Source organism: Ananas comosus, linkage group 9, assembly GCF_001540865.1.
Source record: "Ananas comosus cultivar F153 linkage group 9, ASM154086v1, whole genome shotgun sequence".
In the NCBI taxonomy this organism is placed as follows: Eukaryota; Viridiplantae; Streptophyta; class Magnoliopsida; order Poales; family Bromeliaceae; genus Ananas; species Ananas comosus.
Genome location: NC_033629.1, coordinates 1,094,842 through 1,121,876, shown reverse-complemented (window position 1 = coordinate 1,121,876; position 27,035 = coordinate 1,094,842). Strand labels below are relative to the sequence as shown.

Below are 27,035 nucleotides of genomic sequence, written 5' to 3'. Positions count from 1 at the left end.
CGGCAAAGAGTTATGCAAAGCTCAATCTAGTCTCAAAGAAGCACTATACGAGTATATGTTTTTGATGTATTTATGGCACACTACTTAAATACACTAATTAACTCCTTTTTGCAACAACATACGACTTATCATAATAATTTTTAATAACAATTTTGATAAAATAAAAAAAATCCGAAATTTTTGCCACAAAGAAAATTGGGATTAATTCCTCCAATAAGTGTTTCTTAAAAAAAATTAGTTATTAAAATTGTTTAAGTTGACCCTGAGTCATTAGGACAGTGACAATATGTTGACCTAATCAAAATGACAACAAATTGGGTAGAATAAATTGCCGTAAAATTCTTTTGCCTTGTGTGAAACGAACGCAATTAGTGAGAGTGCACATATGAACACAATCAACCCTTTATAATACGAATGCTCCCTACATTAATTAATATCCTTGTTACTTTCAAGGTACACTCTTTCAAAGTAATTGACTGCTATGTACATTCTACAAAAAAGACACAATAGAGTTTAGAGAAAAAAACTCGAATCAGCCAAAAGCTTAAGCTATCATGAGGAAAAATCGTTGTATAATTAAAATATATGTGGATGAGGATTAATTGTATTCTTAGTCGATACGGCACTAATATATAGTTTTAGCAGGTTAATTAATGTAAAGCAAAGAACATGAGGAGAGAAAAATCTCTCCTTAAAAATCTATTATTTTTTCAAGAATAATCTATTTGCAACAGGCTTAACATCAGCTGAACATGTTAAATATACAGAGCTTAACAATGGTAGGAGTAGATGGAAAGGTCTATAAATGTTCACCCCTTTCCTCGAAAGATTAGTTAGTTATTGATGATTAATTAGTAACAAATAATTAAAATTATGAAATTTATAATTATTATTAATAAATTTAATAAATTTTAAATTTTTTTCGATAATTAATTAATTCAAAAGTTTAGGAAAAGTTAATTTAGATGAAAAAAATTGGAGGAAATTTTGAAATGGCCTATGATTGAAGTAGTCTGTGTACGTTAAAATTATAAAAAATGCTATTTATACAGACCACCTTCCGAGTGTATAAGGATGGGTGGGATGTTCCCCCGGTTAAATAATTCATAATAACTATTATTCTCTAAAAAATTAAGCTAATAGAGAACGGTATTTTTATATTTTCATGTTTAATAAAGATTTTGTGGTTGGTACCAGAGGTCCCAAGTTCGAATCCTAGTTGATTCACATTTCCAGCTAAGTTTATTTCTAAATGAAATAAACGAAACGGATAGCGTGCTACCTATCTTTCTCTCAAAAAAAAAAAAAAAAGTCTAATAAGCATGGATGGAATGTTCCTACTATTATATAATGCAAAACAACTATTATTTTTCAAAAACTTAATAGTAAAAAATAATATTTTTATATTTAATATTACCTGTTACATCAATGTCTAGATTTGAGACTATCCCTCACGTCAAAATCTGGATTCAAGATTTTCTTTAATACAGACAATTGACGCTCTTGAAGGATATGCTCCGGCTCATAAGCCCAAGCCACATGCCGGACACTGTCAAATGGCGATGGACTTCAAACCAACTGTTCTCCTCAAATCCCTCTACCAGTTCCTCACCAACGGCGGTCTAAAAGACGTAATGAGTCCTTTTATCTAGAAACTTAAAACCCGGTCAAGACTAAAGTCTTCTTATGGTTGCTCCTGCAAGCGAAAGAGAATCTTGACCGCTGACAGATTACATAAATACGAATGGCTTGTGGAACAATTTTGCGTTTTCTGTGCCGCCACCATAGAAAGCTGCGATCACCTCATGAGCTCTTGCGTGTTTGTTCGATTACTACTCATTCACGTGGAAGGACCGGAATCTCTGTTCGAGCCCTCGACGGAGGCGAGAGCACTTTGGACAAGATTAGTCAGTCTACCAAATGCCCAGAAGAGACTAGAAGCTCTAACTCTACTGTCTGCTATTTGGTGGATCGTTTGGACTAAGAGGAACGACATTCTGTTCCGAGCGAAACTCCCCAACACTACTCGGGCACTACAATGCGTTAGACACCTAACAGCATCATGGACCACGTGATATTGATTGTTCATTCTTGATTCATCACTAAGTCTTTTTTTCGGTTTTTGTCCGCCAATATTGTTTTCTTTCTACTGTTTTTGCTGACTTTTTTCTCGTTCTATTTCTAATCTCCTGTTTCTGTTCCTCTCTTTCTTTCTTCGGAGGCCTAGCTGCCTCCATTATGTAAGTCTAGTTCATTTTTCTAATGAATGAAGTACATAGCTTGCTATTTATTTCTCAAAAAAAAAAAAAGATTTTCTTTAATAAATTAAGGACACAGACTTAAATTAAATAATGTTAGAAGTTTAACAAGACTCGAACTTAGAACTTTCTCCTCTAATATCATATTAAACAATGCGAAACAACAATTATTCTTCATAAACTAATAGAGAACGATATTTATATATTTTTATATTTAATACCCACATATCACATTGATATGAACAATAAAGAAATCCCACCCACTGAAATTGCTTGTGCTCCAAGCGTTTTTGTCGATCAGACCTTGATAATCTATGTTTTATTTTTGTTGTATATATATATTTTTGAAGTATATAAACATCTCATTATAAAGATTTTTAAACCACATTAAAATTTTTACTTTGCTCTGTTTTATGATCCATTCGAACACGGACTTACAATTTGATTAATGATCACGATATCTATTTGGCATGCCATTTGGCGAAATTTTTTACTTATTCACGGCTTCTCTACTTTCGTACAGTCCAAAGATATCTTTCTTCCTACGAACCATTCTCTATCCGATCCATACATGGCTAGTATTCATTCATCTTGCTCCGGAGAGAGTAGATGCACTCGGCACGGAAGATGGATAGGAGATGACATAATCGTCAAAACCTTTGCTGAGAGGTAATGATAGATTGGTGAAGCAGAGATAAGCCGGGGACAGCTCCGGGAGGGGCGCGTGGCCCTCCAAGTACCGCACAACCAGCCGCATGCTCGGCCGCGCCGATGGGTGCGGGTGTGAGCACATCAGCCCCAGCTTCAGCGCCATCTCCGCCTCCCCCCTGGCGTACTCTCCTCCCAATCCGGCATCCACCGTATCGAGAATCGAGCCCTTCTGCCAGTTATCGACCACCCAATCCACCAACATAAATTGCTCCCCTTGCCGGGCGACCGTCGGTTGCTCCACCGGCCTCCGCCCGCAAACAACCTGTTGGATATAAAATATCAAAACGTACGCACTATGTTATTCGATCCCTACCTAGCAGTCTCAGGTCGATAGAGGAAAATAGCTGTTTGAAAGTCTTTGCAAAATTTCATTTAAAAAATAAAAAAATTTTCGAATTCAGAAATTAATGATCAGTGTCGAACACATGAAGGTTATTATAATTCTAGCTGGCCGGCAGTGTAAGCTAGCTTTGTAAAGGAGGAGAGGAGAAAATTGTTTCGCGGGACCTCTAAGACGAAAGCTCCGAAAGAGAAGACATCGGTGGCGGTGGTTACCCTCCCCGTCCTGGCAAGCTCCGGCGCGAGATAACCCAACGTCCCCACCACGTGGGTCGTCTGCGGATCGATGCCGTGATCGTACAGCCTCGCGAGACCGAAATCTCCCAGCTTGGCATTCATCTCGCCGTCCAGCAGCACATTGCTCGCCTTAACGTCTCTGTGCACAATGACTTGTTCCCACTCTTCGTGAAGATAGAGTAGCCCCACCGTGACACCCTTCATGATTCGGAACCTCTGGGACCACTCGAGAGCCGGTTTGTGGTCCGGGCCGTAGTGCAGGTACTTGTCGAGGCTACCGTTGGGAACGAAGTCATAGACCAGGAGAAGCTCCCCCTTTCGGCGGCAGTAGCCGAGCAGCTGCACAATATTGCGGTGGCGGAGGCGGCCGATGCTGGCGATCTCCACCACGAACTCCCTCATCCCCTGCCGCGACTCGTGGGAAACCCTCTTCACTGCCACCTCTGCTCCAGAATTCGGCAACGTCCCTCTGTAGACCTTCCCGAAGCCGCCTACTCCCAGCAGCTCCCTCTCGCCGAGCCTGTTGGTGGCTCGGAAGAGGTCTCTGTACGAGAACCGGTGAGGCCCGAACTCCACCTCCCAATCCTCGCACAGCTCCGCGTACTTGCTCCGCCACTGTGCCGCAGCGAACGCCACAAACGTCACCAACAGCATGAAAAATAAAGAAAACTCAGCTAGCTCAAAGCCCAGAGACCTCCACCTGCGGCGTTTGAAATTCCTGCGGGGGATCGCAGGCAGCTTCGAGTAGTCAAGGGGTGGGGCCTGATCTACGTGCATGGCGAAGCTCCATCCGATGACGTAGTGTCACGACATCATGGAGCCCGTCGATGAGGAGAAGCCCACATACATAGCCCGATTAAGCAGCACGGTGGAAAGTGTTATATTTGGTTTAGATTTGTAGTTATCTAAATTGAAGTTAAATTCTAATCTAATTAGGATTATATATAATTTAGATTTAATTTGACATATATGGATTATAATTAGGAGTATAATTCTAATTGAATTAGAATTAGACTCTAATTAGGAGACATGTATTATATATACATGCTACAGTCAAGTTAATGATGCCGCGACGAAATTAAGAAGCCATCCATTAATTAAGTCTACGTTGCTTGGTGGTCCGTACGGCTTGGGTGATTCTTTTTTTGTGAAGCCATGCCTAATTAAGCTCTTAATTAAGTTCAAGCTCTTTATGCTTCTTTCGGGCTGGTGATCACGGCGGCTCAAATTAATTCATGCATGTTGGTAGTCCGTACCATCAAGGAGACGCGGCCGGTTAACACAACATGCTAATTAATTAAGGATCGAAGCATGTTGTTGGTCTGTACGGATGGGTGAGAGAGAAGTCCTTCATTTGGAGGTTCTTGTTGCGGCGTTTCGGATCTAATTACGTTTTGGTTTTTTTGAGAGAGATCTTCTTGTACTCCGCTTTTTCGACATTAATAAAGTATTTGCTCCGTCTTCGTCCGTGGACGTAGGCCGTTGGCCGAACCACGTAAATATCGATGTGTTCTTTCCTTATCTTTTCTTTGCTTGTATTAAATTATTTTCTGGATCTATTTTTCGTCGTTCCGATTTTAACAAACTGGTATCAGAGCCTTTCTATTCCTTTTGAGGATTAAAATGACGACGAAGTTCGAGATTTAGAAATTTGACAGGACTAACAGTTTCGCATTATGGTAAGTCAAGATGCGTGCTATATTGACGCAGTAAGTATTGTAGAAGGCACTGTTAGGAAAAAAAAAGATGCCCGATTCGTTAACGGCGGAGCAGAAGGAGGAGATTGATGATAAAGCTCTTACGGCAATACAATTATGTTTATCTGATGAGGTATTGCGTGAGGTCTTAGATGAAAAGACCGCTGCAGGATTTTGGCTTAAATTGGAGTCTCTCTACATGACGAAGTCTCTCACCAACAAATTATATTTGAAGCAACGTCTCTTCATGTTGCGCATGGCGGAAGGTACCTCTATTAAGTCGCATTTAGATGAATTTAATTCTATTATTATGGATCTCCGCTCGATAAATGTCAAAATCGAGGAAGAAGATAAAGCCCTTTTATTATTATGTTCTCTACCGCCCTCTTATAAGAATTTTCGTAAGACTTTCTTGTTTGGACGAGATACTCTATGCCTCGATGATGTTAAATCCTCTTTACTTTCAAAAGAGAGAATTGACATACAGATAAGCAACGAGACAGGTGGAGCTTCAGGACAATGTTTGGTCGCTAGAGGGAGGTCTCGGGAGAAGGGTTCTGGTAATAGAGGTACATCTAGATCAAAGTCAAAGCATAGGAATCTGATTTGTGGTTATTGTAAGAAGAAGGGTCATATAAAAACTGATTGTTTCAAGTTGAAAAATAAAGAGCAGCGTGTTTTCCCAATAAAATGAACAGCGGAAAAACGAAAAGATTTAAATAAATCAAAAGAAAATGCGCTTATTTATTAGTTTAAATAGACTTAAAATGATCAGAGATTAGGGAGTTCATGCTTCCCGGGTACCCGTAGGTACCCGATTAATTACGCCATCTTTATTACATTCGGGCTACCTCCGATTAAGTCGGTCATGATTAAAATATACCCTTCCAATTAATTAGACGAAAATGGTAACTAGTAAAGCAGTCAAATTAAAAAAACTTAACCTAGTTGGGAGATGCAGCAACAAAAACCAAAAAAAAAAGGCTAAGTGGATATACAATTTTTTTTTATTTTGTTAGGTATATTATACGGGATACTATTGTCAATTTCATTATACTAATTTGATAAGAAACTGGGTATCTAAACTCACCTTGATATAATGCGATATGTGAAAGGTTAATCAAAATAGTAAAATAGGTATATGCACTCACATTATAGGGTGTTTTATGCTCCTATAACTTGTTAAGGACGAAAACTTACTACTATTATTATTATTATTATTATTATTATTATCTTTTTAAAGCAAAATATTTAAATAAAATTAATAACAAAAGGAAAATATAAAAAAAAAAGAACCTAATGACAAAAGAAGTTATGATAACAAAAGAGTCACATTGCATTTTCGAAAAGAAGTTAATGTTGCATGTAGTCAACAAAGCTTACCAAATTATGATCCCAAATGTGATTCAACAAGAAATTAATTTTAAAAGTTACTCAGGATACCTAGTTTGGGGTACACTTGCATGTACTCAAAACAAATGGTGCTCAACTCCTCTCCTTTCTCTTTGCTCCGAGGCGGGTGCGGCCTTGTTGGATGGCGGCGGCGGCAGCGACAGCAGTGTTGGGCACGGAGACGACGGCGGCTGTGGACGCAAGGAGACCAGCGTCGGCTTGGACGGCGACAGCGATGGACACGACGGAGGCTGTGGACGCAAGGAGACCGGCGTCGGCTTGGATGCGGACGCGGTGAGACCGGCAGCTTGGGAGTGAGGCCTGCGACTTGAGCGGCGTAGGCTTGGGCGGCGACAGCGACGGACACGACGGAGGCTGTGGACGCGGTGAGACGGGCGGCGTCGACAATGGTAGGCTGTTAAGTGGATTTTGAGATACTTACGAGATACCACTAACACTTGTTTGGAGTTTGGGAGATGTAAGGATGGTGTGGTTGGATATGTTGATTCGAATTTTGCAGGTGATTTGGATAGGAGGAGATCACTTTCAGGTTATGTATTCTCTATTGGCGGATGTGCAGTTAGTTGGAAAGTTTCACTACAACCTATTGTTGCCTTGTCTACGACGGAGACGGAATATATTGCTATGTCAAAGGGTGTGAAGGAAGCTATGTGGCTAAGAGGCTTATTTGGAGAGTTTACTTCTTGTTGAGATCCGACGATTGTTTATTTAGATAGTCAAAGTGCTATTCATTTGTCGAAAGATCAGATGTTTCATGAGAGGACAAAACACATCGATGTAAAGTTTCACTTTGTTCGGGATGTGATTGGGAAACGCACGGTGATTGTTAAGAAAATTGGTACTGAGGACAATCCGGCGGATATGCTTACTAAGTCTCTTACTATTGCCAAATTCAAATATTATTTGAACTTGGTGGCAGTTAGTAGCACTTGAGGTCCTATGGGGCATTTGGAGAAGACGGAGCACGGAGCGTTAAGGAGTATTGAGGCGAATTAAATTCAAGGTGGAGTTTTATGACGATCTCGACATAACGGCAGCTAAAGTACAAATTAAACCAAGGTGGAGATTGTTATATTTGGTTTTGATTTGTAGTTATCTAAATTGGAGTTAAATCCTAATCTAATTAGGATTATATATAATTTAGATTTAATTTGGCATATATGGATTATAATTAGGAGTATAATTCTAATTGAATTAGAATTAGACTCTAATTAGGAGACATGTATTATATATACATACTACGGCCAAGTTAATGTCGGAACCCAATTGGAGTATACGTGTACACACATCAACCGTTCAGAATCTACCTATTGTACGAGAAGAGTTGGGTCGTATCAAGGATTTGGAGGGTCCTCCGATTCTTCCGTTTTCACTTAAAAAAAATTAGATGCACCTAATCTACAAAAATATAATATACATCTAATTTATTTTCTTAGCATAAATATACAATATAATTTAACAGATATAATCTATACTATATAAAAAATCTATATACATAATATTATAGAATTTAATTTGAAACATCAATGATTTATCAATATGGTGTTTAACAATTATACATCCCCGTATGAAATGATTCTCCTCTCAAATCACTCCACATCTATAAAAATAATTTGTCAACACCCGGTCTATAATATTACACGTACCAACCCTAATCGTTAATAAATAATACTAAAAAATTATAATATAATTTCATAAATACGATCTATCTTATATCGAAAGCCTCTATATAAAAAAATATTAGAGTTTAAATTTATATATCGGATTTTTAAAAATAAAATGTACAAAATTTATTTATACATCTAGTGCACCAAATAGTATTCTTCGTAGGTAAAAATATATAGATTTTCCTCAACTATAATTTTTTTTGAATTGAAACCCACTCAAGTTCTGATTTCTTATTATTTTAATTTTTATATTTAGTTAAATTAAAATGATCAAAGATTATTGAAATTATTAAATGCGGTGAAATTACTAATGAATTTGATAAAATTTATAAAGTTTTTGATAAATTACTTTAGTCAAAAAAACTAAAAGTTTAAGAAGTTTCTATACATTTTTACCATAAAAAGTTTTGTTAAAAAATGTGTAAAGACACCCTCAACTATTAAGATGATTTGAAATAGACCACTCAAATTTATTTTTAAATGAATTTTATACTTTTTAATTTTTTATGATTTATTTTAGTCAATTAAACAAAATATTTATTAAAATTTCTACAAAATTTGACCAAATATTTTATAAAATAAAATTAAATAACTAATAACTAATATTTAATATATCTATTAAATTTACTGCATTTTTATTTTATATAAATTTTTTAAAAAAAATTTTAAACTTTTTTCTTTTTTTTATATATGCCTTTATAAAATAATTTATTTACTAACAAGTTCTTACAAAAATTTATGTGCCATATAAACCAATTTACATTATTTTATTTAATTTATTAATTTAAATTTATTTAATTAATAATTAAGAGAATAAAATAATATGAATATTTTAATTAAAATTTATTATTAAAATATGTTATATTCACGGTATCATACAGGCTATTCAGTAGTACTTTCTAAACAAGAAAAAAAAAAAAAAAAAAAAAAAAAAAAAAGAAAAAAAAAAGAAAGAGATCTTGAATCTTTGACTTCTTGGTTAAATATATGGAAATGATTCGGTACTTTTTTAAAAAAAATATAAAAAGATCTTAACTGTTGATTAATAGAGGGTAAAAATGTAACTTTAATACTTAGCAAGTAAAATAATATTTTATCAAGGTAGTTTTTGAATAAATAATATAATATTTAAAAGAATTTTTAATTGAGATCCTAAATTTATGCATTAATTAGTACTAATTTAGGAAATTAATTGATTAACCAATTTATGAAATTATTAGGCATTAATTTAGGAATCTACTTAAATGTTTTAGTGTTCTCAAATTATGCATTAATTTAAATTATAAGAATATTTAGAAATAGTTTTTTTCTAAATACGATGAATTTAAATTTAAAAATTTAATAACTTAAAATTTAAAAGTGAAGAATTCATATTACTATTTAAAACTAAATTCTAATCAAGATTTAAAAATACAATTTATTCGCACCAGTTTAAAACGTAATGCATAAAAAACTTAGAGAGTAAGATTTTCTACAACTAGATTTCTCTAGAGGAATTTTATATTACATTTAATTAATTTTCAATGATTTAAAACTAATTGAACCGATTGATTTGACTGATCAGACTTTGACCTATTCTATCGAGAATCTGATTTTAACCTATTGAACCGAATAACATTAAAACATTTGGAACCGTAAAGATAATAATATTTTAAACAGAATAATAATTTAACTGTAGAGCTAATAAATATTTTAATATAATTTAAACATATAAATTAAAAAAGATTAGAATTTTTGGTGAGAAAAAAATAGTAGGAATTTGAATTCGAATCTGACTACAATCACAAAACTTATTTCCGAACTCGACGATTTCAAAAATCCATATCAAATTCAAAACTGACCAATTTTTCGAAACCCAAAATCAACCTAAATCAAGAAGAACTAGTAATCAACTAATTATTTCTGTTTACCATATTTCAAAGTATTTATATAAACTTAAATTTTTAAAATATAAATTTGAATATAATATTAAAATTTAAATTTAAAGTAAATTAAATTAGAGAAATTTTATATTACTATTTAAAGTTTAATCAATGATCTATTGTCAAATCATTTGAAATTTCCTTATATGAAATGCCAAATTATAAAAGGAAAGATAGAGAGAGCAAAAGGAAACAACAAAAAAAAAAAAAAAATTGAAAATATAGTAGATGTAAAATGACTAAATTGCTCATGTATTAAAAGACAAAAATATCATTTTTTGAGGTACCTGGTAATCGGTACCTCTCCCAAAGTAACCTGCTATTGCAGGTCACAATTTTAAAAAAACTAAATCTGAGTCGTTGAATACACGTAAATGAACGGTAACCAAAAAAAAAGAGTATAGAAGCATTACTCTAAATATATATAGAGTTTTCATAAAGGTAATATTTTATCTATATTGTTTATGTTTGAATAATAAAGTCAGCAAGGATAACAAAGTAATTAGATTTTAAATTTGGAATACCAAACACCAACCATCAAACTTTTAATCAACTATCCGATGTACGATTGGTGGTTGGCTAAAGGACTTGATGGATGGTATCTGAAATATCAAATTTAAAAACTAATTAATTATTTACGTTTCCAGCCAAATTTATTTTTTAAAAAATAAATAATGGAGGCACCATACTACCCCCTCTCTCTCTCTCTCTCTCTGTACATAGAGCGAGAGAGAGTAAAATATAATAGTAGTTCTACAAAATGTCTTTTAAGATGCTTTGAATACCAAACAGTGGTTGTTGGGGGAGAGAGCTTCACAAGAGAGTGACCCCAATAGTAATGCTATTTCTTTCCTGCTGGCTTCTGACAAGATCGGTCTCATGAAGGTTTGCTTTCTATTAAGCGCCTTTTCACCAAAAAAATGTGTGAAGAGAAGTTATGTGAAAAGGTGTGTCCCGAAGCAACAACAAAGTAAGAATAAAAAAATCACACCCAACAATTCAAAAATAAGAATGGAATAATATTTTTACAATCAATCATTATAAATTAAATTTACAAACATATACACAGTGCACGTTTAATTGTTCATAGAAAAACAAAAAGAAAAATATAAATCACAAATATGATTATGGACAGCTATAACATCGTCTCAGCAAAAATTCCATTATCACCCCATGAAGAAATCATGAGTAACCAAAAAATAAACCATCCAAAGTACAACTTTAAACATAGAAAATTATGAATTAAGTAGAGATAAGCATTTTAAAAAGGCATTAGTATTCAAAATAGAATAGTTAAGAAACTGCGGGCCCGTGATGCTCAAGGCCTCCTATGGGCCTCAGATACTAACCCTTACTTGGCCTTTGGATAATTCGACAACTGTTGCTGCCAGCTTAACACTTGTAGGGGCCTGCGACGAAGGGGGTGGGAGGGACCTCCAAACCTGTGATGTGGCCCCGAACGCTGGACTTACCATCCCACTCTGCCGCCAGAGCACCTCCACTCTCGGACGCCCGAGTGTGGCCCCCCCATTCTTGCTGGAATCGCCCCTTCCATCCTTCCAGGAGACTCCCCACTCGGGCCTGCTCGGATCCAACGACTACAGCACCGGCTACGCTCCGCCTAGGTCGAGTGCGCGACTATGTAACCTTAGAACTGACCCTGGCGTCGAACATGCTCTGCCTAGGTCGAGCGCCCGACTCAACAACCTGAAGTCTGACTCTACTCTCGGCAGGGCGATGCGCAGGAAAGAGCGACTTCTCGAGGGCAAATCGCCATGCACCCGGAACACGACGCACAAATGGAACAGGAAGAGAATCGGGTCGAAAAGCCATCTCTGCGGGGTTATTCTTTCTGACGCTGAAGCCAAGGAGCTCCGCAAGTTCATCCGTGCGGACGTGTAGACTGTAGACCTTGGACGCTGTAGGCTGTAGTTTTTTGTCCTTTTTAGTGTGTGCTGCTGTTCTTGATGTTTAACATTTTATGTTGGAATGTACGGGGTCTTAACGACCCTGCTAAGCGTCGTTCTGTCAAGTCCGTCGTCGCCAGCTACTTCTGTTCTGTCGTTTGTATCCAAGAATCCAAAGTGGACTCAGTATCTCGGTCTTTTCTCCGTTCCTGCTGCGGCTCTAGCTTTGACAGGTGTCACTTTATACCGGCACTTGGGGCCTCCGGTGGAATTATCACTTGCTGGAGTTCGAAATTCTTCAGGTGCGACGAGGTTTTAGTGCGAAAGCTCTCGTTGACTCTACACTTGACTCATGTCACTAGTGGAAAGCCCTTCTACATCACCAACGTCTACGGGCCGTCAGCGTGGGACGGCAAAGAGGAGTTCTGCTCAGAACTCAAATCTCTTCATGCCTCATGCACCTCAAACTGGGCAATCTGCGGGGACTTCAACTTCACTAAAAATCAATCGGAAAGGAAAGGCAAACCGTGGAGTAATAAAGCTATGTCCATGTTCACGGATCTCATCTCTGATCTCGCAGTCATAGACCTACCTTTGTCTAACCAAAATTACACTTGGTCGAATATGCAACTCACACCCACTCTGGCCAAGCTTGATCGATTCCTTGTCTCAACGGAATGGGACCAATCTTTCCCTCTCTGTAAGGTCAAGGCTCTTCCCAGGATCACATCCGACCATACCCCGATTGTTCTCAATACGGGGCGCTCCCCTGTGCCTAGAAGATTTCGGTTTGAGCGGGTCTGGCTCACAAAGGAGGATTTTCTTTCCAATGTACCTCTCTGGTGGAACGAAACTGGTCGCAAGAACTCGGCGATCCTCACTATAATGGCCAAGCTCAGACACTGCAGGGTCCGAATAAAGGAATGGTGCAGGACTCACTTCCACAGCATTTCGCTAACCAAGAAACAATTAATGACCGAACTTCAGAGCATCGACCACCTCGAGGAAAAGCAAGACTTGCCCCAGGAAGCCTTACTTAAACGGGCTGAGCTAAAGTCACACCTTTCGCTAATCCTAGAGGAGGAGGAAATCTTGTGGAAGACCAGGGCCAAACAGCTCTGGTTAAGGGAAGGTGATGGCAACACCAAATTTTTTCATGCCGTGGCTAACGGACGAACGCGCAACAACACTATCGACGTCATCGAGGACGATGCGGGTCAGCAAATCTCCAACGAAGAGCTCAAGAGATCCTACTTTTTCCATTCGTTCAAGCGAGTGTTCGGGCAAGCAGCGGACAACCCACCTTCTTTTGGAGATTGGAGTGGCCTTTACCAAACCAATACTTTAGTCAATCCTGACTCACTAACTTCCCCTTTCACCCTAGACGAAGTTAAGACAGCTACCTTTCAACTTGGCAGTGATAAGTCCCCCGGGCCGGACGGTTTCCCACTTCTTTTCTTCCAAACCTTCTGGGAGTCGGTTAAGGACGATATCTTTCGGGTTTTCATTGAACTCCATGAAGATAAACTCTTCACTGGACCGACCGACTATTCCTTCGTGTGCCTCATCCCTAAAATAGAAGGAGCGCGTAAAGCCAAAGACTTCCGCCCCATTAGCCTCATCAATGGAATCCAAAAAATCATCTCCAAAGTATTGGCCAATAGACTCGCACTCGCTCTGCCATCCATCATTACCTCTTCGCAATCAGCATTTCTCAAGGACCGACTATTGGCCGATTCGTTCGTCACTGCAAGTGAATTAATAAACTGGTGTTCAAAAACTGAGAGAGAATGTGCAAGCATCAAGGTAGACTTCGAGAAAGCATTTGACAATGTCAGATGGTCTTTCCTAAAAAGCGTACTGCATTGGCTAGGTTTTACTGATAAATGGTGGGGTTGGATCGAACAATGTATCTGCAACGCTAAAGTGGCCGTTCTAGTGAACGGCACCCCGACTAACTGGATGAAAGCTAGGAAGGGGCTAAGACAAGGCGACCCTCTCTCTCCCTACCTCTTCTTACTGGTAGCCGACAGTCTAGCCAGGTTATCGGAGACTGCGAGAGGAAACAACCTATTACGCGGTATCGGACCATCGGACGATTGCCAGACGGTGCTTATTCAATATGCCGACGACACAATCTTTTTCTGCGAGCCAAGAAAACGCTACATGCAGAACCTGCAGTTCATTTGGAAAATCTTCGCATGGGCTTCGGGTCTGAAAATCAACTTGGACAAATCGGAATTCTACTATATTGGGTCTAACCCACGCAAAGCTGAGAAACTAGCCAACATCTTAGGCTGTAAAGTTGGAAAGCTACCTTTCCGCTACCTGGGGTTGCCGCTACACAACAAGAAACTCCGCAAGGAGGACTGGGCCTCGGTTATCAATCGTATAGAAGCGAGAATAGAAGGATGGAAAGCCAAATTACTCTCCCTTGGGGGACGGCTTACGCTCGTCAACTCGGTTCTCTCTAACCTACCACTATTCTACTTTTCAATCTTCAAAGCACCACAGTGGGTAATACATCGAATTGAAGCCTTAAGACGAGCATTCTTTTGGAAATGGTGCTCCAAAATCGCCGGTGGCGCCTGTCTTGTCAACTGGAAAGCCACCTGTAAAAGCAAGAGAGAAGGCGGACTAGGCATCAAAGACATGGCATCCATGAATACGGCTCTCTTGACCAAATGGTGGTGGCGCTTCTTCAACGAACCAAACCTGCACTGGTGCAAACTGATCAGATCCCTCTACTACGTCAGAAGAAAGCCACTACATGAGGGCAGAGCTTTCGCCCCTTACTCGCAGTGGTGGAAAGGAGTGGTACGATGCCGCGAAATTTTCATCTGCGGTGTAACCTACGACCTAGGGGATGGCCAGAACATCAGGATGTGGTGTGATATCTGGTATGGAGAAACCCCCCTCCGGACCCTCTTTCCGGATATTTTCATGGCTATTACGAACAAGGAGGCCAGAATATCTCAGTGCTGGAACGCAAATGGATGGAGATGGCGTTTCATCTGCCGCGGCTTCCCGATAGTCAATTCTGCTGAACGACGCACACGGCTGACGACATTAAAAAACTTGCTTCTACACCGCTCCCCTTGCGACAGACCAGACTCGTATAAATGGAGGTGGACAGCCAATCAAACTTTCACAGTCAAATCTCTCTACCAGTTCCTTACTTACGCGGGACAGCGAACCCCGTTGAACCAGCATACTTGGCGTTTAAAAATTCCCCTCAAAATCAAAGTCTTCATTTGGCTATTACTTCGGAAGAGACTACTCACTTCCGATAGACTGCACCAACGAGGCATGCCTGTTGACCAACAATGCGCTTTCTGCGCTATATCAACGGAGAGCTGCGACCACATTTTCAGTAACTGTGTCTACGTCCGATACCTATTTCTCAGTGTGGATGGACTAGATATACCAAGTGACACCCTTGGAGACGTTCGTAGTCTTTGGTCCAATTTAGCTGCCTCTCCGGTCGAATCGTCAAGAATGCGAGGACTAACTCTTCTGGCTGCGATCTGGTGGGTGGTCTGGAGGGATAGAAACAACTCCGTTTTTCAGACAATTCCACCTGATGCGACTCGCTCTCTCGAACGTGTTAAACTCCTTTTGACCAGCTGGACCGTGCTGAACTGAAGCGACACTTGTCTTATCCCTCTTTCTCTAACCTTCCCCTTTCACCTCTTTTCCCTTTTTTTTTGGCCTTTTGTCTGTTATTTTTTGTATTTCGGAAGCCTAAGCTGCTTCCATCTCTGTACGCTCAGTTCATTTTACTTAATGAATGAAGCCGGTAGCTTGCTACCTTATTTCTCAAAAAAAAAAAAAAAGAAACTGCGGGCAAAAGTGGTTTGTACCAACAACTAAGCAAAATCCAAGCATTTAGAGTCGGGATTAATCCAGCGAGATTAACTCCAAATGCTCAATTTGCCACAATCTCATCAATTAAATAAAAGAGATCAACAAACAAAATTAAAAGCAATATATCTGTTTGGCATGCCATTTGGCAGAAATTATTTTACTTTTTCACGGCTAATTCTCTACTTTCATACAGTCCAAAGATATCTTTTTTCCTACGAACCTCTCTTTATCCGATCCGTACATGGCTAATATTCATTCATCTTCCTCCGGAGAGAGTAGATGCACTCGGCACGGAAGATGGATAGAAGACAACATAATCGTCAAAACCCTCCTTGTGAGGTAATGATCATAGATTGGTGAAGCAGGGCTAAGCCAGCGACAGCTCCGGCAGCGGCACCCGGCCCTCCAAGTACTGCACCGCCAGCTGCATGCTCGGCCGCGCCGACGGGTGCCGGTGCGGGTGCGGGTGCGGGTGCGAGCACGTCAGCTCCAGCTTCAGCGCCATCTCCGCCTCCTCCGTTGCGTACCCTCCTCCCAATCCGGCATCCCCCGTATCGAGAATCGAGCCCCAATCCACCAACAACTTGCTGCCACTCGTCGTGAAGATAGAGGAGCCCCGTAGCAACCCCCTTCAAAGATTCGGAACCTGCATCGCGCGCTCTGTTCGCACTTCTTTTCGAAATCTCCAGAAGCTACTTGAATATCTAAGCGAGAAGATGCACGAAGAACCCCTTCAACTATTGAGTCGTTTGAATTAAGACCCTGCACGGTTTTTTATTTTGTTAATTTAAATTATTCTTAATTACTTAAAATTTAAATTTTTTTTAAAAAAATTATCAGCTTATTTAGTTCGTAGATTATTAATTATCTTAACTACAAAATAATTATAATTATTAAACTAGTTAATTCAGACAAAACTAGAGGGATATTGGATAGTTAGTTTGGTCTTCGTACACTTTAATCATGTGGAGAAAGATAAATACATAACTATACGATTTGGAACAAACCACTCTAGTGTCCGCTAGCATTGCTGTTGAGGCTTGAGAATTCAAAATTCATTTTGACATCATTTACTGTAAATCAGTACTTGCTCCGATATATTAATTATTGAGATAACGAAAGTATTCATACCGAATTTTTATCATAAATATGACTTCTTAATAAAATGTATACAGAAGGAATAAAATTTATTATGAAAAAAATACATCCCTCTCCTCTTCTCTAATTTCCACTAGAACTCTCTTTCTAAATATTTTTTTATTCATCTTTTGTCTTCCATAAATTCAGAAGAAAACTTTTCTATTCTCTCTTTTCATGCACTAGTACATTTTGATAGTGTTTGGTTCTGATATAATGTGGAGAATAAGCCATTATTCTCATCTTTATATCCAAACGCTAATTTTGAAATAGAGAGATTACAATTTTTTTTATTAGGCATAAAGTGGAATAAAAATAATTCTGAAACAAATTTGTTACTAAGGGTGAGTAGGGAGGGAGGTTTGATTTTTTTTTTTTTTTTTTTGATTTGTTTTTGTTCCTCTAGTGGGGAGTGGGGCTGGATTTTAGTTGGCCTAAGATGGTAGAGGGTTTTTTTTTTTTTTTTCTTGGGCCCAGTTTCGGGGATTTACTCAATTTTGAATACGTACTTAAAATTCTAATAAAGAATCAAATTGTTGTTGAAATAAATTTGACATTAACAAACTTAAATCGGACAAAACTTATCTTTATATTATTAATATTTTTTATATTTAGATTCAGCAGCAATATAGCTGGATTGTTTTGATAATATTATTTTTTATCTCTATTCCCAAATTTTTGTTTACTAAGTTAAAATAGTATTTTTTTTATCTAAAAAATATGAAGAATATAGAATTGTAATTCAATTTTTGGAGGATTGGATGGGAAAAAAAATGATTTAATTTAAACTAAACTATATATCGATTGTTTAGAACTGTTATAATAATTAGTTTAAATTGATGCTAAAATATATATTTATTGATGCTTGTGTTAAGTATTATTAAAAGAAGAGCAATGCTTCAATACTCTGTTGTAATCTTAGCCGTTTATTTTTAATCAATGAAGGGTTAAGATTTATGTATAAAAAAAGATGATCTGCTATTGCACAAGAAGTACCGGTCACCAGGTATGTGATCTAGGGGTTTTTATGAAAAAACAAAGAGCTAATATTAAAAAATTAAATAACTAATATTGAAAAGTTTTGCATACTACCCTTAAATTATGGAAAGAATAAATTTTTAATTAAATTATTTATTTTTAAAGCCGATTTTAATAATAATTTATGATTGCATTTGAGTCATAAATTTAGTAATTTATAATTTAAAATTAATTTTCAAACATCGAAACTTTATGTTTAAATAGTTAACAAAATTTATTTTTTAAGTATAATATAAATTAAATCTAAATTTATAATTTAAATTTGATCAATATTTTTGAAATTTAGTGCTGTTTTTCAAAATTGAATTAACAATTTCAACTTACTTTAAAATGTAGAAATATTTTATTTAAATAAATAATAAAAGTGTATAAATACACTATAACTTAAATTACAATTTTAAAGATATTAACATTAATTTTTGAACTTTCTTGTTAGTTTAATATTGAATTTGACAATTTGAATTGAAATGTTTACTCGTTTAATTATAAATTTTTTCTTTCTAAAATTTAAATTTAATTTATACAATTATAAATATAAAGTTTAAACTCAAGTTAAATTTTAAATTCGAATTTATGAAAATTTATCACTTATGAAATTAGCTATTATCTAAGTTGGTAAGTAACAAAATTAAATTAGGAAATGAAGATTTGTTGGATATTATCAAATTTGATAATTAGCTAATGCATAGTTTCAAATATTATCTTTATGATTGATTGGTAACTTGTTGAGCAGGTTACCATTGTGTAAAAGTCAATCTTAATCTCAAAAATTGAATGGTCAGATTTAAATTGGCCGATGTATAAAAGTATTTCTCTTAAAATAATTATTCTTACTAGAAATCAATTTTTTTTTTTTTAAAGTATAGCTCGGGTTGAAGAATTCAGAACGGATTGTGGTAAACTTAGGCATTCGCGCATAGTGCAGCAGTCCACAGTAACATTAAGAATGATCCGAATACGTGGCATTCTATATTCATACAAACTGTAGATAACTGCGCATCATAGATAACTTTTTTTTTCCCTTTTTTTTTTTGTTTCAGTTTGATTCGGAGGTTCCTTATCTTACTTTTGTAGCTTAATTTACTTTTTAATAAATAAAATTAGATAATATGCTATCTATTTTTCAAAAAAAAAAAAAATTGCAAAGCCAATGTTCATTTTTCTCCGGAGAAAATAGATGCACTTGGCACGGAGGATGGATAGGAGATGACAAAATCATCAAAACCTTCGTTGTAGCCCAATGATAGGTTGCGGAAGTAGAGATAATCCGGCGACAGCTCCGGGAGCGCCGCGCGGCCCTCCAAGTACTGCACCACCAGCCGCATGCTCGGCCGCGCCTCCGGATGCGGGTGCGAGCACATCAGACCCAGCTTCAGCACCATCTCCGCCTCCTCCCTCGCGTACTCTCCTCCCAATCCGGCATCCACCGTGTCGAGAATCGAACCCTCTCGCCAATTCTCGATCACCCAATCCACCAACATGAGTTGCTCCCCTTGCGGGCCCACGGCCAATTCCTCCACCGGCCTCCGCCCGCAAGCAACCTGTTGAATATATAAAATATTAAAACATGCGACACTACATTCATTCCCTAGCTTGCTAACTAACAGTCTAAGATTGACGAAGAAAAATAGTTGTTTCACACGACCTCTAAGATGAAAACTCCGAAGGCGAACACGTCGGTGGCGGTGGTTGCCCTCCCACTCCTTACAAGCTCCGGCGAGAGATAACCCATCGTCCCCACCACGTGGGTTGTATGCGGATTGATCCCATGATCGTACAGCCTCGCGAGACCGAAATCTCCCAGCTTGGCGTTCATCTCGCTGTCCAGCAGCACATTGCTCGCCTTGATGTCTCTGTGCACCACCACTTGCTCCCACTCTTCGTGAAGATAGAGAAGCCCCGCCGCGACCCCCTTCACGATTCGGAACCTCTGGGACCACCCGAGAGCCGGCTTGTGAGCCCGACCGTAGTGCAGATACTTGTCGAGGCTACCGTTGGGGACAAAGTCGTAGACCAAGAGAAGCTCCCCCTTGCGGCGGCAGTAGCCGAGCAGCTGCACGACGTTGCGGTGGCGGAGGCGGCCAATGCTGGCGATCTCTGCCACGAACTCCCTCATCCCCTGCCGTGACTCGTGGGAGACCCTCTTCACGGCCACCTCCGCTCCAGAATTCGGCAACGTCCCTCTGTAGACCCTCCCGAAGCCGCCGACTCCCAGCAGCTCCCTCTCGCCGAACCCGTTGGTGGCTCGGAAGAGGTCTCTGTACGAGAACCGGTGAGGCCCGAACTCCACCTCCCAATCCTCGCGCAGCTCCGCGTACTTGCTCCACCACCGTGCCGCAGCGAACGCCACAAACGTCACCAACAGCACAAACACTAAAGAAGCCACGGCCAACCACAAGCCCAGAGCTCTCGACCTGTGGCGTTTGAGATTCAAGCGGGGGATCGTGGGCAGCTTCGAGTAGTCGAGGGGCAGGGCCTGAACATGACCTACGCCCATGGCGAAGCTCCATCCGAGGACATAGTGTGACGACGTCATAGAGCCCGTCGCCGAGGAGAAGCCCACGTGCACGGGCAAGTCTAACAGCACAGCGGAGATGTTGACCGTGAACGACATCAACGGTTTGGTAGGCTTCGTCGTCGGCGTTCCAATTTCGTTTATAGGGGAGAGCGTAATGTTTAGCATCGAATCTACGCCGTCGTAGTCGACCCACACTTGCATGGCCTTGCCACTGATGAGGGTCAAGTTCCTGAGTTCTCCGGTATCGTCCGCATAGTACCCGGCGGCGCTTGACTCGTTGGACCGCATCCCGTTGATGTCGATCCCGACGTGGTTGTTATTGATGTCTTGGAACTCAACGTTGAGTACCGTGTCGAGCTCGATGGCGACGACATGATTGGTGGCGCGGCCATTGCTACTCCTGTTGAACAAGCCCAAGAACTGGGCCGGTTGGGCTTCGGAGAAGTCTGTTGAGGGGGTGATTACAAAGGCCAACCCGTTGCCGCCGAGGTTGGTGAACTCGGGGACGATGGCGAAGGCGAAGGTGGTGGAGAAGGAGGGGATGCTTCCGTCGGAGTGGTTGCGGCAGAAGCAAAGATGGGAAGGGTGGAAGGCGTGGCCTTTTTGTTCAACAATGTTGTTTGTTAGGATTAAGAGGCCATGGGAGGATACTGTCGCGACGCCGTCGAGGGTGAGGTTGGCTCCGGAGAATCCATTGATGGTGAAGTTTAATTCTTCGGTAGGAGAAGAAGCTACAAGCTTAAGGAGAAGGAGAAGGTGAAGAAGTAAGAGGAAGGATGGAAACTTTAGTAACATGGATGAAACAGTTATGCAAACCTTCAAGTATAGTCTCAAAGAAGCAATAATGTCGCTTATGTCTCTATGTCTAATAATAATAAAAAAAAAAAACAACAATAACTTTTAATAAAAAAATTGATAAAATAAAAAAAAAAAGTTTGTATTCCTCTAATTGATTGTTTCTTAAAATAATTATCTACATAAAAATGTTTAAAATTTTCTAATTCCTCGAATCTAGCAGCTTTCACAATGTGGGTTCATTTTTACGCCCCAAAATATTAAGTTGACCCTGGGTCATGAGGACAGTGACAATTTGTTGACCAAACTGAAATTAGAGACAAAGAAAACTAATAAATTAATACAACAAATTGCCGTAAAAATGGGGGCGTTCAAAAAGTCTTTTGCCTTGTGTGCAAAGAAACTCAATTGGCCTACACGTAGACACATCAACCCTATAGAATGTGATTGCTCCCTAGCTACATTATTAATATCTTTGTTATCTGCCAAATTATATATACCTTGTTCAAATTACTCTTATGCAGTCATACACGAGACCAATAGTTTTAGCAGTTTAATTGCAACGACCCGATCCGCTAGCAACAATAACTCGTTGGGCCCAAACCACCGGTCCAAAATACTTAAGCCCGGTTATTACAGACAGACAAATCAGGATGTCTCATATAAACTGATCGAAATCAGTATCCCATCCGATGTGGTCGCTGACTTGCTCGTCGGGTCCAAATCAGATCACAGACAACAAACCAGGACCATTACCGATGTGAGATTCTAGAGGTGGCTCCCACCAAATCCGTTAATGTAGCACTTTATCCCGCATGACACTTAGTTCTCACACTTTCGGCCGGTATTCGACTCTGATACCAATTGCAACGACCCGATCCGCCAGCAATAATAACTCGTTGGGCCCAAACCACCGGCCCAAAATGCTTAAGCATAGTTATTATTACTAGCATGTAGGTCTCATATAAACCGATCAGAATCAGTATCCCATCCGATGTGGGACTATTGGGGCGTTACATTAATATAGAGCAAAAAATATGGAGAGAAAAAATTCTCACCTTAAAAACCTCTTGTTGTTTCAAGAATAGTAATCTATGTGCAACAAGCTTAACATTAGCTAATTAAACATGCTAAATATACAGAGCTTGAGAAACGTAACAATGGTAGGAGCAGATGGAAAGGCATATATGTAGCTATTGATCCCTCCCATTGAAAACAATTTTAAAATGAAAGAGATAGAAGATAAGTGGTAGACATGCATCGAAATTGATAATTAACTTCAGTTTTGAAACTCCAATAAATAAAACGAATATATGGCTTGCTTTCTTTTTTTCCAAAAAAAAAATCACTAGTCATTTGTAGACTAGTCCTAGAAATAATAAAAAAGGATAACTTCAGAAACCATCCCTGTGGTTTCGTATTTTCTCATTTTAGTATCCTGTGATTTAAAGTGTATCAATTTGTCCCCTGTGGTTTTGTTTTTCTCTTTTTTTTTACCAATTTTTTTTTTCTTAAATCAGTGACAAAATTAAAATTAAAAGATACTAAAGTAAATATTAGATAAATCTAGATGGATATCTGATGTTTTTTGTATATAATTTAACGAAATATTAAGAGAAAAGCTATAGAAAAGATAAAAATAAAACAACATAGAGACAAATTGATACACTTTAAACCACAAGATACTAAAATGAGAAAGTTGGAAACCACAGGCGGGTTTCTTGAAGTTTCCCCTAATAAAAATAAAAACTAGAGGAGCTGGAATATTTACCATTAACTTCTTAAACTTTGATGTCTAGAGTTGTAGGCTTAGATATTGCTACTACTATATATATATATATATATATATATATATATATCAAAGAACTAAAACGTTGATAGTAAATATTTTCTATCTACTTAGTAGAACAGTAGNTTTTAATTTAAGTTTAAATTAAAATTTAAAATTATATATTTAATTTTAAAATTTTAACTCATATTTTAATTAAAAAAGTTGAAAAAATAAATTTAATCCGAATAAATATTCATTCCGTCCGGATTCAACTTTCAATCCGGCCTCCTAGGCCGGATTGAAAAAAGAGGTGATTGGGGGATTCCCATTCCACTCGGGAATTGGAATCGGAATGGAACTCCCGCGTACCAAACACCCACAAACGGATTTATCCATTCCGATTCCGATTTCAGGGTGAAAAAGAAGCGAACCAAACACGCCCTTAATGTAGTCATACACGAGACTAATAGTTTTGGCAGTTTAATTGCAACGACCCGACCCGCTAGCAACAATAACTCGTTGGGCCCAAACCACCGGTCCAAAATACTTAAGCGCGGTTATTACAGACAGACAAACCAGGAGGTCTCATATAAACTGATCGAAATCAGTATCCCATCCGATGTGGTCCCTGACTTGCTCGTCGGGTCCAAATCAGATCACAGACAGACAAATCAGGACCATTACCGATGTGAGATTCTAGAGGTGGCTCCCACCAAACCCGTTAGTGTAGCACTTTATCCCGCATAGCACTTAGTTCTCACACTTCCGGCCGGTATTCGACTCTGATACCAATTATAACGACCCGACCCGCCAGCAATAATAACTCGTTGGGCCCAAACCATCGGCCCAAAATGCTTAAGCACCTAGCATGTATGACTCATATAAATCGATCAGAATCAGTATCCCATCCGATGTGGGACTATTGGGGCGTTACATTAATATAGAGCAAAAAATATGGAGAGAAAAAATTCTCACCTTAAAAACCTCTTGTTGTTTCAAGAATAGTAATCTATGTGCAACAAGCTTAACATTAGCTAATTAAACATGCTAAATATACAGAGCTTGAGAAACGTAACAATGGTAGGAGCAGATGGAAAGGCATATATGTAGCTATTGATCCCTCCCATTGAAAATAATTTTAAAATGAAAGAGATAGAAGATAAGTGGTAGACATGCATCGAAATTGATAATTAACTTCAGTTTTGAAACTCCAATAAATAAAACGAATATATGGCTTGCTTTCTTTTTTTCCAAAAAAAAAAAATCACTAGTCATTTGTAGACTAATCCTAGAAATAATAAAAAGGGATAACTTCAGAAACCACCCCTGTGGTTTCGTATTTTTTCATTTTAGTACCCTATGGTTTAAAGTGTATCAATTTATCCCCTGTGGTTTTATTTTTCTCTTTTTTTTACCAATTTTATTATTTTTTTTTCTTAAATCAGTGACAAAATTAAAATTAAAGGGTACTAAAGTAAATATTAGATAAATCTAGATGGATATCTGATGTTTTTTTGTATATAATTTAACGAAATATTAAGAGAAAAGCTATAGAAAAGATAAAAACAAAACCACAGGAGAACAAATTGATATACTTTAAACCACAGGGTACTAAAGTGAGAAAGTTGGAAACCACATGCGGGTTTTTTGAAGTTTCCCCTAATAAAAATAAAAACTAGAGGAGCTGGAATATTTACCATTAACTTCATAAACTTTGATGTCTAGAGTTGTAGGCTTAGATATTGCTACCTTTATATATATATATATATATATATATATATATATATATCAAAGAACTAAAACGTTGATAGTAAATATTTTCTATCTACTTAGTAGAACAGTAGCTTAATACAACAAAAATAACATCTGAGCATTAATTAATTATAATGTTTCTGAAAATAAAAAAAAATTCTACTCGAATTTAACTTGGTTCAGATAATATCGAGATACATTCAGAATGGGTCCGGTGTAAGATAATCCCGTGAGACCTGTTAGATATGACTCGAAATCTATTTCGGGTTTACGACTCGCCGACAGCTTCGCGGTGCGACCAATTGGAAAATTAAATTGTGAAGGAAAAATGAATGTCAGTAGTGGGTAGGGGAGGGCTCGGGCTGGGGGCGGAGCCCCCCACGATATGGATCGGATTCGAAATCCGTTATGAATTTTTCTCTTCGTTTTTATCCTAGAGGCGTGTGATCGTGATTTGTTGTAATCTGAAAAACATTGTATTCCCTTTCGTTTCGATAGTAAAGTTCTCTCTTCCCTCGCCCATAATTTTTTTCCTGTAAAATTTTTTTCACGTAAATCTGTGTGTTCTATTATTTTTGCTTGTGTTTTGATAATTTTGTATTCATCATTTTATTTTCGTTTGTGCGTTTGTCATAACAAGACCCGATAGAGTCTACTAAGAATTAACGAATAGACTCAGTCAAGCTTAAGTCAACTTAAAAAAAAAAAACTCGAGTCTATCATTTTTAATTTTTGAAACCTGGTTAGGGCTAATGGATTCAGATTGAGAATGAAAGATTCAATTAATTGAGGTCAATGCAGTGTTAGAATTTATTGTGAGATTGATAATGAACGATTTTATTCCACCAATCGATAATGAACTATTTCATTTCAGCTCCATGGATTTTTTTCTAGAAGAGTTAGAATTCTAACCTCGTGTCAGGGCCTACAGGCTAGGGGCAGTCTCATCCAGTAATAATATATAATACATGTATAGCCATTGGCTTCGTTTGGTTCCGATATAAGTAAGAACTAGCTTATACCAGGAATAGGAACAAGTTTAGACATAAGTGAGAACTAGATCAATTTTGTATTTGGATGAAAATTTGATTCTTTCCGGGAATAAGAAAAATAGCGTTTGGATAAATAAGATGGAATAAGAAAAATAGTTGATAGTTATAAATAGAAAATAATGATATTACCCCTCTCATTATATTTGAATTAAAATTTTAAAATTTTAAATTTTAAATTTTAACTTTTAAATTTTAAAATTTGAAATTAAAATTTAAAATTTTAATTTTCAAAATTTTAATTTTAAATATTAAATTTTAAATTTAAGACCAAATTTAAATTTGAAAGATATAAAATATCAAATTTAAAATTTAAAAATTTTAATTAAAATTTAAATTTAAAAATAAATATCAAATTAAAATTAAACTTTAAAATTTATAATTTAAATTATAAATTTTAATTTTAAGATTTTAAATTTTAAAAATTTAAATTCTAATTAAAACAAAAATTTTTCTCTCTCTCATCCCAGAGGTGGGAACAAGCTTGTTCCCACACCAGATATGGGTGAAACAAATTATTCTCACCCACCTTTTTTTTTTTTTTTTTTTTTTTTTTTGGTACAAGAGAGGAGGAGATAAGCCCCTTATCTCTCCTCCTGAATCCAATCCAAACAGCACCAATGAGTAGGAGCTTAGTTTTTTGGAAACTAGTGACCAATTGCAAGTTTATTCAATCCACGTGTTTTGACCATGATAAATGCTTGACCCCATCCACCATTGCAAAGGTATAATAAGGAATATAGCAAATTTTAGATAAAAGATGTCAATAAAAAGAGAAGATATCAATCTATAGAAACATTAGTATGTAATGAGATTAATAAATCAAATTCTTAGCCTATCATCAACTACTACCACGTATTTATTCGGCAGATGAATAACTGTTCTCAATTTTTATTCACTCCTTTTAGATTTATTTTTTTGGCTAGAAATGTGAATTAATTAGGATTCGAACTTGGG

General features: G+C 37.6%; 1 protein-coding gene and 1 pseudogene across 2 annotated transcripts; both read right to left on the bottom strand.

The window, feature by feature from the left end:
• On the bottom strand, window positions 2,789-12,077 carry LOC109715374 (annotated as a pseudogene).
• Window positions 16,126-21,656, bottom strand: LOC109715198 (L-type lectin-domain containing receptor kinase IV.1-like). 2 transcript variants are annotated; one of them, XM_020240097.1, is made up of 3 exons: window positions 19,839-21,656; window positions 19,419-19,734; window positions 16,126-16,780 (listed from the first exon to the last, which is right to left on the bottom strand). In XM_020240097.1, exons 1-3 carry the CDS (start codon window positions 21,504-21,506, stop codon window positions 16,773-16,775), a joined length of 1,992 nt encoding a protein of 663 aa, XP_020095686.1. In that variant the 5' UTR covers window positions 21,507-21,656; the 3' UTR covers window positions 16,126-16,772. The 2 variants fall into 2 exon arrangements, with proteins under 2 accessions (XP_020095686.1, XP_020095685.1); XM_020240096.1 differs by lacking the exon at window positions 16,126-16,780 and having other exon boundaries at window positions 19,228-19,734; window positions 19,839-21,650.

Excerpts from the sequence above, each read along its gene's own strand:
- LOC109715198 (XM_020240096.1), bottom strand. The coding sequence starts at position 21,506 with ATGTTACTAAAGTTTCCATCCTTCCTCTTACTTCTTCACCTTCTCCTT. Across the intron at positions 19,735-19,838 it reads TCGGAGTTTTCATCTTAGAG|GTTGCTTGCGGGCGGAGGCC; the intron begins GTCGTGTGAAAC and ends TATATTCAACAG.